At 39.4% G+C, this 10,639-nt stretch overlaps 2 protein-coding genes across 2 annotated transcripts; one reads left to right on the forward strand and one right to left on the reverse strand.

Annotated features, from left to right (window-relative positions):
- The first annotated feature begins 505 nt into the window (after nt 1-505).
- LOC138602364 (placenta-specific gene 8 protein-like) lies at nt 506-2,533 on the forward strand. Its single transcript, XM_069673844.1, has 5 exons — nt 506-588; nt 768-865; nt 966-1,090; nt 2,280-2,388; nt 2,480-2,533. The coding sequence occupies exons 2-4, from the start codon at nt 781-783 to the stop codon at nt 2,382-2,384; spliced, it is 315 nt and encodes a 104-aa protein (XP_069529945.1). The 5' UTR covers nt 506-588; nt 768-780; the 3' UTR covers nt 2,385-2,388; nt 2,480-2,533.
- A 2,877-nt stretch (nt 2,534-5,410) lies between these two features.
- On the reverse strand, nt 5,411-9,839 carry cops4 (COP9 constitutive photomorphogenic homolog subunit 4 (Arabidopsis)). Its single transcript, XM_069673337.1, has 10 exons — nt 9,765-9,839; nt 9,020-9,099; nt 8,763-8,914; nt 8,545-8,648; nt 8,304-8,457; nt 8,015-8,165; nt 7,747-7,917; nt 7,508-7,623; nt 6,753-6,837; nt 5,411-6,013 (listed from the first exon to the last, which is right to left on the reverse strand). Exons 1-10 carry the CDS (start codon nt 9,836-9,838, stop codon nt 5,880-5,882), a joined length of 1,221 nt encoding a protein of 406 aa, XP_069529438.1. The 5' UTR covers nt 9,839; the 3' UTR covers nt 5,411-5,879.
- Nucleotides 9,840-10,639: the final 800 nt, after the last annotated feature.

Raw genomic sequence — 10,639 nt, forward strand, 5'->3', positions numbered from 1 at the left:
TTACGATGCATGCTGCAGAATATCTTGGTGGCAAACAACTGGACTCTGAAAGGAACAAACTACAAATGTTTTGCTGATCTGAATTTGTCCTGTGTTCAAAACATTTTCTGATCTTTGATACGCCTGCTGTTAGAGACACTCATAAACAATAAAAAAATCTAGTTTGTTAATTAACAGGACTGTGAAAACGCAATATAACAATAATTTCTGATGCAGGAGATAATGTCAGAGTGTATTTTAATTCAAATTGTGAGGTGGTTAACGTTCACCTGTACAATCATGAGATAAACCCTCAATGCACGTGTGTGTGTGTGTGTGTGTGTGTGTGTGTGTGTGTGTGTGTTCCCTAAAATAACAACACAAAGGGAAGTACAGGAGAGAAGTGTGTATTATCCTAAAGGCTTATTGCAGCAGTGTGGGTTTGCTGTAGGCGTGTTTAGTAACCTCTTTGCTGGAAGTGCGTGTACAATAAAAGTGATAAAGTCTCTGACCATATTAGTCACCTGCTCGACCTCTTATAAGGACTTGCACTGCTGTAATCCTGGAAACTCTCTCAGAGTCACCATCCTTCAACTCTGCAAACATCTGGTAAGATTTACCTGCAAAGCTTGGATCCCAAACTTCAGTCCATGTTGTTTGATGTAAAAAAAAAAGGGTGAAATTTATATTCATCTCTGCTGGGAAAATACAAAAGTTACGACCTTTACTCTTCTTTACTCTTCAAGGACAAAGGAGCATTGGTAAAAAGAAGCCTCTTTATCCTACAGATTTACTCTGATCATGGCTGTGACCAACCAACCAGGACGCTACCAGCCCTCTGAGTTCCAGACCAACGTGCTTGACTGCTGCACTGACTGTGGAACTTGTGAGCACTCGTCCTTAATGGGAAATCTGATCACGCAAACTTCATTCGCATGCTAGATTTTGTGTTTTCCTTAATGCATTTCTATTCCCCTGGTGAACAGGCTGCTACGGTTGCTTCTGCTACATGTGCCTCGGCTGCTCCATCGCCAGTGACATGGACGAGTGCTGCCTGTGTGGTCTGGGAATGCCCATCCGAAGCGTCTACAGGACCAAATACAACATAAAGGTAAGTTTGCAGAGGAAATATGGAGCTGGGTGACTTAAGGTCAGTGCAGTAAAACAGCTGCTTTATTGTCAGGTAACAAGACAGTGAATATGATTTGCATGTGACTGACTGACTGAGTGAGTGAGTGAGGGTACTTTCACTGCCGTAGAGAGAGAGAGTTGCGTCTTCTCAATGGCGGATCATGGAGCATATTGGACCTCCACTGACGCTCCTCTCTGTCTATACGGCTCTGGATACTTTGTTCGGGGAGTAGGCGGGGCTGCTCCTCCACTGCTCCTCCGCTGTCCTCACCTACGTCTGCAGCGCGCACCTGCTTTCAAACATGTTGTCAGCGGCCTCATAAAGACAGTCCTTGTTACACATTGCCAACAAAAGCGCACATTGACCTGATGCGCTCAGTCACATGCTAGGTTTTGACCTCGTCTTGCTTTTACTTGTAATTGTGTTTTTATTCTCCGTTTCCTGCGCAGGGATTAGCTTGTAGCAAACTCTGGTGCAGCTAAGAAGCTGTGCATTGTCCCTGTCAAATAAACAAATAAAAATAATTAAGTGTAAGAGTTAAGTTTAAATGTTCAGAATTAAGCCAAACTTTCAGTATTAGTTTGAGGAATAAGAAGAAATAAATGGGAAGAGGAAGATGTTCTTTTTTTTGCATTTTGAGTTCAAATATTGAAAATAGAGTTAAAACATTAAGAATAATGCAAAGATGGTCAAAATAGAGTCAAAAAAGCGAATAATAAAGTTGAAATGTTTAGAATTAAGTTGAAACAACAAGAAAGAAATCATAATTGTGAAGATAAAGTTGATAAAAAGGTAAAAAATCGGAAGAATAGTGTCAAGATTGTCGTCAAAATGTAGTATTAGAAAGTTTTAGAAAAATAAATCAGTGGAAGATTTTTTTTCTGCCTTTAAAGGAAAAAGTTGAAAACTTAGTTTAAGTGCAAGAAAAAATCTTTTAGAGGAAGAAGAAATCTCTACAACAAACAACAAACAAAAGAAGAAGTTTCCACAACAAACAAACTGTCTGGGGAAAAAGGTAAAATGCCGAGTGTGACGTGCAGTTCACGTGGCAGGTAAAAGGGATTAAGTCAGAGGAGGAAGTTATTAAAATTAGAGGAAATCTACTCAGGCAATGTGCACTGACTCAGAGCTGCACCTTCTCAGACTGATGTGACTGTTTGTGTTTCAGGGCTCCATGTGTAACGACTACATGATGACCGCGTGCTGTCCGGTCTGTTCCACCTGCCAACTGAAGAGAGACATTGACCGCAGGAAGCAGCAGGGCATTTTCTGAAGGGGTACGCGTCATTTAAAAACACCTCAGATGTACTCTGCCATGGCTTGTTGTGTTAGCTTAAAAAATCACCTTGTCTGCTTTATTCTTTCTAGATGCTTCTGAGACACCAGCCAGGTCTGCTCGCAGCAACACTCTCTGTGATCAACATGAGAAAATAAAGTTGTTTCTTATTAATTACTGCCTTTGCTTCTTTTGTACCAACCTTGTTCCACTGAAGTTAAACATTAGTTTGCTGTGACACACCTTCAGGGTGGAGCACAGCACCGTGATTTACTGCAACTGTTGTAAATCGTTATTTTATCAGCTGACGGGATGTGAACAAGAGTTCTTTTCACTGCGAAATCGTGTCATTAAGTTCTTGTTTCTGCGATTAAATTGTGACTGCAGGCATGAACTCGGCATGTCGCAGTTCCTCAATTTCCTTTGGTCCCATTATATTAAAGTTGAACTATTGAACTTTATCAAATAGAAACTGCTGAACTTCTGACATATTTTTTAATAAAGACAATTTAAAGATGTTTTCACGTTTTTTCTACTTGATTGTGGATTGGTTTAGATACTTTAAGATATTTTAAGAGATGCTTTAGGGATTGCAGCATCACTCAATCCTCCACAGACCTTCAACAGCGACAGGATGGATGAGCAGTTTTTGGGCGGCATGGTGGTGCAGCAGTTAGCGCTGTCGCCTCAAAGCTAGAAGGTTCCTGGTACGAATCCTGGTTCAGACGTAGGGGGCCTTTCTGTGTGGAGTTTGCATGTTCTCCCTGTGCAGGTGTAACCCCGCCTATCATCCAATGACAGCTGAGATAGGCTCCAGTGACACTGAACAGGATAAGCAGTATAGATAATGGATGGATGGATGGATGGACGGACGGATTATCCCCTAATTTGACTAAATTTGAATTTGCATTTTCCCCTGGGCAGCAGCTGTACTTTGTCTTATGCAAATAAGCAAACATTAGCATGCTGACAAGCTTATTTAACTTTAGCATTATCATTGATCGGATTCTGCTCGATTACAGCCTCACGGAGCTGCTGAAGCGGCTGCAGACTCTTGGCCTCGTCTTATCGGCAGTAAAATAGTTTATGTTGATATCCAGTTTGAAGAAACCTGACCAAACTTTGTTATCTTCATTATAAAATCATTTTTAGAAACCAAAACTAGCAATGAACTTATTGTTTGTTTTAAGTTGACAGGGCGAGAGTAACAGATTATTCTAACTCTGTTGCTGTACCGTCATCTCTGTATGATAGGAGGAGGCTCTTGCCGACAATTACCAGGCTGAAGTTACACAAACACTTTTTATTATGATCCTTTGTTGTTTGCCATCTTTGTATCCTGCATGTCCACTGAGTAAATATTGACTTGTTTAATTAAGTTTATTGGATATGAGTTATAGTAACCTTCCCAAACAACAGCACAACTTCTGTCAGGTTCATATCTGATTAAAATTACAACTACTAAGACAGAAGTATAACAACCTCTGCTTATCTTATGCTTATACTGTATGCATTATAGCAGCTTAACTGTTTTAAAATTAAAGTTTAATTTTTCAGAAAATGATGCATTTTTTTAACATTTAACGAACACGATGAATCTCTACAGAAACAAACCGCCTGATTCACCTCACAAAACAAGGGTGCTCTGTGTGAGATTCAACAGAAGAGATGAGATAAATATTGCAGTCCACTATGCAAATTCCAACCGCCCGCTCCGTCGCCAAAACAAAACACGTCTCGTCTCGTTTAGTGGCAACTTGTTGACACTTAGCTAGCTTGAAATGTAGTCATTAGCAGTAGTAACGTTGACGTGAGTAGTCAGTAGTGAGTTTGCAGAAATCACAATGACCGTTACAGCTGGCTCGCGCATCGCCAAACGGGATTGGCTCCTTAGGTTTGTGACGTCTCAAACCTGCCAATCTGAAAACGTGTTGTTCAGCCTGTCCTTGGTACACTGCAGTTTAACAGCAGACAGGCCCAGCCATGGAGATGACTGCTGATGTTGTCCCTGATATGTTCATGAAGAACACCACATGGAGATGTTTTCAAGGTTACACACTGGATTCTCACTGGAGGGGGTGCAGTGTTTCCGCTACATACATTTTGTAGCAGCATTTTAGCTGCTTCAGATTTCTATGTGTACCGAAGATGCAATTAAACGACTCCGCAGAGATGTCCGCTCATAATGAACAGTCGTTCGGCCGCTCTCTTCGTTGAGGAAGAGCACTGAAACAGTGACAGGAGTCACAGGACATCAATCACACGTCTGACATTGGACGCTCTCTGTCCACACACAATCATATGCAGTTCTGTTATACAATGTAAACAATCCTATTGTGTACATCCGTATGTCCGTACTGTAAATTCACTGATTGTTGCTGTTTATAAAGCTTATAAAAAGTTGCAGATGTCATTCAGAAGCGATCGATTGTTTTGATCGCTACATCATTAATAATGCCTCTCGTGCACATGCGGCTCGCGTGCTGGGAGAACTGAATTGCGAGAGAAAATATTTAACTTTTGTGACTTAATTAAACAGACTGCTGATGAAGACAGTCAACACAGCAGACAGAGAGACAGACAGAAAGAGGGGGCGGGGCCAGCAGCTGCGCAGAGAGCAGAGGTGCAGGTGTGTTGGGGGGACTGAAGCAAAGCAAAGGGATCAGATTAAAGTAGATTGTGAATTAAAAGTTAATAAAGTGAAGAAAAGAGAACAATTAGAGTGTGGATGTGGAAGTCTACATGTGATGTGTCACTGATATATGCGATCATTTAATCACAAAGCCTGTAATTAATGAGGTGAATTTTTTTGACACACCCTGCCCCCCACTGAAAAACATCCTAGCGGAAACACAGGGGTCATTAAGAAGAATATCTACTTCTCACAGAAAACAAAAAGTAACACGCTGCTAGCTAGAAGAGGATCTTCCTGAGAAAGATGCTGTGCATGACTTTGTTGTATGAAGAGCAATTAAAATATGAAACATTTCAAAGCAGAAAATAAAGTTAAATGACCGCTGAACTCTTTGTCTCAGCTTTGAATTTAATTCTCTTACAAATGTGGACCGAGAAGGTTTACATGACGCCATAAATCAAGAACCATGTGATACACAGATATTGCTGTGTCATTTAAAAACACCAGAATGAGTGGAACTGAAAAGCTGAAACAGACCAGATGAGCGTCTCTTTCACTTCCTTTTGAGCTTACTGCACATGAGCAATCTGAATAAACAAATTTATAACATGCCATGTAAATTTAATAAAGTCACACCTAAATGTTACATAATGCTTCTCCTGTGTTTGCGTCTACGCCGGACACAGATCTGTATTGAGAAACATTGTAAAGTAATAAAAGTGTTCAGTGATGGTGATACCAGAAGCTTCTTTGTGGGCGTTTCCATCAGTGGGGATGTTTTTGACCAGGACACTTCAGGACAAGGACTGGGAGCACTTGAGGGGGTGGTTGTTTTTTTATGGGAGGGCGGGGGGTGTTTACTGGGTCATCTGAGTTTCCATAGCCTGTGCCGCCCACTCCGGAGCAGCCTGACGGATCTTTTCTAACAGGTTGTTGACTTGGAAACACAGAGACTGGATCTGTTTGTCCCAGGTGGGAAGTGGTTCACGAGCTGCCAGAGGTAAAGAGGAATCAAACAAAACAAAACAGGGCATTAAAAAACATTTACATTTTATGGCATGTGTGCAACTAATTCACATGTTCCAACTCTGTTTGTGACTTTTACTTCTTTCTATCAGAAGATAAAAATGCTTTGCGCTGTTTTTAGTCATTATATGTTTGTACATGCTGCCCTCTATTGGCCACAGAGAGTTCATCTACATACTCAAATATCTAAACAACAAACGACACAGCTTTACATGATCAAACATACTCTCTATTTACTAATTCTACATAGAAATGTAGAATCTGTAGGCAGTGATCTGTAGGCTGGTTTCTGTCTGTACTACGCTTGTAGTCTGGGTAACGTTGACCAGTCACGTATCAGCAGGCTGCAGCGTATGCAGGAAAAACAGTCCATGTGGAGAGCAAAAGCAGGTGTGCCCAGAGGCTATATTGTTGTTAGACTATAGCCAATGGGATCCGAGATTGGGTCAAACAAGAACTTTTCTATAGGCTGTTTTTTTAACGTTTAAGTAAAATTACAATAACCAGGAGGAGAATATCACAGCACCACTGTGTTAGAATTTTGTGTAGGAACTGGGGAGTGATGATGCAGCAAAACTATGTGCAATGGACATTTCTGTCAAAAGAACAGTGACATTTGTGTTGGAATTTAGCTGATAATTGTCGACTTCGATTGAAAAGTATGATTTGGTTCAACTGAAACTTGAAAATCTAAAAACACTCACTCTCAAAGTGTACAATGCCGTCTATCTGGTCAATGAAGCCGTTCATGCGTCCTTCTGTGATCATCTGGGAAGCTATTTTCTCAGCCTGAGGAGAAACAAAGGGAGCCTACATTTCAAGATGCATCATGGGAAATGGTAAAACCACAGCACACAGATAAATACGATGAAAACAAAGAACATTTAGTAACAGCACAAAGCAGTTTTTTGGATGTAACAAATTTAATCACAGTACTGAAATTGAATAGGTATCACTACATGGATCACAATGCACTAAAACATTAATTTGTTGGACATTCTTTTGAAACACAGCAAGGTTTGTGTTTGTTAGTAATTTCATTATAGATATTTCTGTTGCAATTTTACAGAAAGGTGCTTGAATGCATCAAATATAAATAGATGCAAAATTACTGCTAGTGACAGAAATGAGCCTAAAGTAAGTTAACAGTGTGGTCAAAGCAAAACCAGAGTACAGACTTTATATACTAATATTTAAATGTAAATTTGAAAACATGTATGATATAGTTTAAAGGCAATGTTAGATAAAAGGTAAAACACTGGTTGACAAAGAATAACATTCTCTGAAACCGAAAACCTTACACTGTGAAACATGGCAGGTTACTTTATAAATATCTAGAAATAAATATTAATTTTCAGTTTTCAAGCAGTGAAGTTACTTTACTGAACTTCTGTGACTCCTTCCAGACAAAATGAAAGATGAAAGACATTCAAAATATTTTATGCGCTTGCTGTCTCACCTTTGCTGGGGGGATTTCCAACAGTGCTCCTAATTCTTCAAAAGTGATGTTGTTGTAGAGTTTGCTAGCAGACAGGAGGTTGTGTTCAATCACAGCTCTGTCGAGGATGCTGGAGCCTGCCAGAGAAAAAACTGTTTTCATTTATACTTGGACAATTTTTCAGGGTGTTTATCAACAGAAAACATTTGTTTTTTGTGTTTTCAACCTTAGATTATGTTAATGTATTTATCTTAACTCACCATCCGCTGTGGTGGCTTTCTGGTGAGGCATCAGCATGGCAGCAAACTCCTGCAGCTGGTTTCCTCTGATAATACGGTCTAGGTACATCTTCTCAAGAATACCGTATGCAGCCAGCTGCTGACAGCGCTCATCTTTAAAGAGAGTCGCCAGCATACGGGAACGCTGCTGGCCTGGAACAAATCACAATATTTGTGGTATGAGAACCATACGTCAACTATGTAGATTTAGATTATCTTATCTACCTAAACACATTAGTGTTTGTGGTACCTGCAGAGGCAAGAATAGTGCAGTTCAGGGCATGTTTCAATGCCTCCAGACGTTCACTCTCATGAACAATAGATTTATAAGACAGCTCGTTGTATCTTTGTGCAGCTTCAATGAACTTCCTCCTGAAGTCTAGGACTCTGGCATAGCACACCTACGAAGAAAGAGAATGACATGAAATGCTAACCGACATCGTTTATTCCAAAGTCTCCATAATATTGTATTGAAGCACTCAATTGTAAAATTATAAGTTATGCAGATAAAACTGTTAAATTACTGAGGGATTGTGTACCTTATAGTGTATCTGCAGCTGTTCATTTGAGGACTCATTCTGAAGCAATGAAGCTCTGTTGATGTAGGCCTCTGCCTGCACTGGATCATCGTCCTCTAAGTAGAGCCGTGCTATTTTCAGGTATGTATCCAACTTATAGTCGACATTGTATTGCCTAAGAGAGGAATTAAAAGATATTTAAAGACTGGTGTATATATAGCAATCAACAAAAGGCTAGAAAGTTTGCCAGCAGGTTACTTACTTCTGTCCTGTTTCCAGGGGAATACCAACTAAAACTTGGGCAGCATTTCTCCAGTCTCCCTCCTTTTCATAAATGGTTGCTAAGTGCTGTCTGATTGAGGCTACCTGAAGACATGTAACAATATATCATTATTATAAACTTCTATAACAATTTGAACCATATAAATAATTAACAACAGATACTGAATTAGGAGAATTAGAAAGTGTGAGAGTATTTACTTGTTCCTCAAAGGAAATGACCCTCGGCTGAATCTTTTCCAAGGTGAAGTGGTACACTGCTTTAGCTGTGGCGTCTGGCAGGTTGGGCAGGTGTGTGCAGAAGTCAGTGAGCAGTTGTCTTGAGATGACAAGACTGACATTTTCATTGACCACTGCAAAAGAAAGATACACATATGTATGGTGGGGTAACCTGTTTACATCCAGATGTACTTCAACATGTAAAAATGGGTAAAAAGAAGAATGCTGGCACATCATACTTGCTTCAACAAAGGCCTTCAAGGATTCCAGTTGGTCTGCATCTGTGAACTGTATGGCCTTGTCCAAAATTTGTCGATATCTGCAAAAGATTTTACGGGTTGGAAAGCTCACTGCTTTTGGGGGGAGTGCAACTGATAAATGGAAATTTAAAGGCTGATGTTTTGTCACAAACTTTAGTCCAAACAATTAAAACACAAGTTAAAAGCACATTAAAAGCCATACTCTGTTGAACTATCAATAAAATGGAAACCACTGGAACATTTCGAAAAAAATCCTTCATAAGAAGCAGAAGTAGTATTGAGCTATCATTTGTAGACTGTATATTTCTTGTCAAATACCATTTCGAGGGAACGAGCCCTAGTTCAAACTCTTTTAAACCCATGTTGTACTCAGAACCAACTGTTAGCCTGTCAACAGTAGCTGCTAGATGCTAACTCATATGATAATATATGAGAAAAACGTGCAGGCAATACCCAGCCTCGCCGCTTTTGAAGGTAATGTTAAAATGGGAATCTGTACAATAAGTTATGAAAAACGGTTGCGTTCTTACTCAAACGGTCAACGTTTACTTAGCTTAATTTACTGCTAATGTAGCTAAGTAGACAGCTAACGTTAGCTTAGCTACTTCTGTCACAGCTATCTCGTTGCTAGCTATCAGTTACTGGTGCGTTAACTTTCTTAATTTGGAAAAGCATATTGCAACTATTAGCAAGTAATATGTATTATATATATAGCGTCACATACTTGGCAGCAAGATCTTTGTGAGATCCACTTGAATTCATCAGCTGTGCAAGCTCCTGCCGCACTTCGGTCGCCATTGTCGCTTGTCGAAGTGTCAACAACACCGGCTTCCGCTGCCAAGAGAGGAGCAACACTTCCGGTTTGTGTCAAGCAGCGCGCGGTGCTCCGTCGGTCCTCCAACAAACTAATTTAAGATAATTGCACTTACTTGAATATTCTTCTGCTTCTTCACAGCTGTATTTATTTGCATTTTCTACTTCTTTATTTAATTTTTTTTTTTTAAATGTCATTCATTTTTAAATAGTTAGTTAGACAAAACAGACACTGTGCAGTTGTCACTTTGACCCCTGTGTAATCCTGATGGTTATTTATCCATATTATTTAGCCGGATTATTCCATAATGAAAATAATAATTAGTTGCAATCCTATACAGTATAGCTCAAAATAAGCCTCTCATCAAGCACCTTTTAAAATAATGCACAAGTAATAAAAATAAAATGATATGATGATATATAATTACAATGAATAAAAAAGCACTATATTTACATTATGGTCGTACTTTTAGTTAAGTAAAGGATCAATCCACAACACTTAATCAGTATTTCTAAAAAACAATTTTGTTGACCTCATCCTAGCCTGGATTAAAAACAGGATTAAATCTAGGGTGAGGGGCTGACTAGCAGAGGGGCCCTGTTGCAAAATCTAGTTATAATACCTTTATTATTGCCTTGGATATTATGCTCACATGTTGCATTATATGTTTATGTTTAATCAAATTTATTTAAAAAAAATCTGGGGATGCAGGCAAAATGTAATAAAGCTGGAAATTTATTTTTAAAATGCAATCTTGACATTAGCAAATGCATATATGCAAGTAC

Source organism: Semicossyphus pulcher, unplaced genomic scaffold (genome assembly GCF_022749685.1).
Source record: "Semicossyphus pulcher isolate SPU_LCO1_2020_fin unplaced genomic scaffold, fSemPul1.0.p SCAF_22, whole genome shotgun sequence".
Classification (NCBI taxonomy): domain Eukaryota; kingdom Metazoa; phylum Chordata; class Actinopteri; order Labriformes; family Labridae; genus Semicossyphus; species Semicossyphus pulcher.

What these genes read in the sequence shown, in the direction of transcription:
- cops4 (XM_069673337.1), bottom strand. Translation starts at nt 9,838, where the DNA reads ATGGCGACCGAAGTGCGGCAGGAGCTTGCACAGCTGATGAATTCAAGT. An exon ending in CCCCTGGAAACAGGACAGAA is followed by an intron (nt 8,458 to 8,544) that starts GTAAGTAACCTG and finishes TTCCTCTCTTAG; the next exon opens with GCAATACAATGTCGACTATA. An exon ending in CGGCATTGTACACTTTGAGA is followed by an intron (nt 6,014 to 6,752) that starts GTGAGTGTTTTT and finishes TACCTCTGGCAG; the next exon opens with CTCGTGAACCACTTCCCACC.
- LOC138602364 (XM_069673844.1), top strand. Translation starts at nt 781, where the DNA reads ATGGCTGTGACCAACCAACCAGGACGCTACCAGCCCTCTGAGTTCCAG. An exon ending in CTGCACTGACTGTGGAACTT is followed by an intron (nt 866 to 965) that starts GTGAGCACTCGT and finishes CCTGGTGAACAG; the next exon opens with GCTGCTACGGTTGCTTCTGC. An exon ending in GGACCAAATACAACATAAAG is followed by an intron (nt 1,091 to 2,279) that starts GTAAGTTTGCAG and finishes TTTGTGTTTCAG; the next exon opens with GGCTCCATGTGTAACGACTA.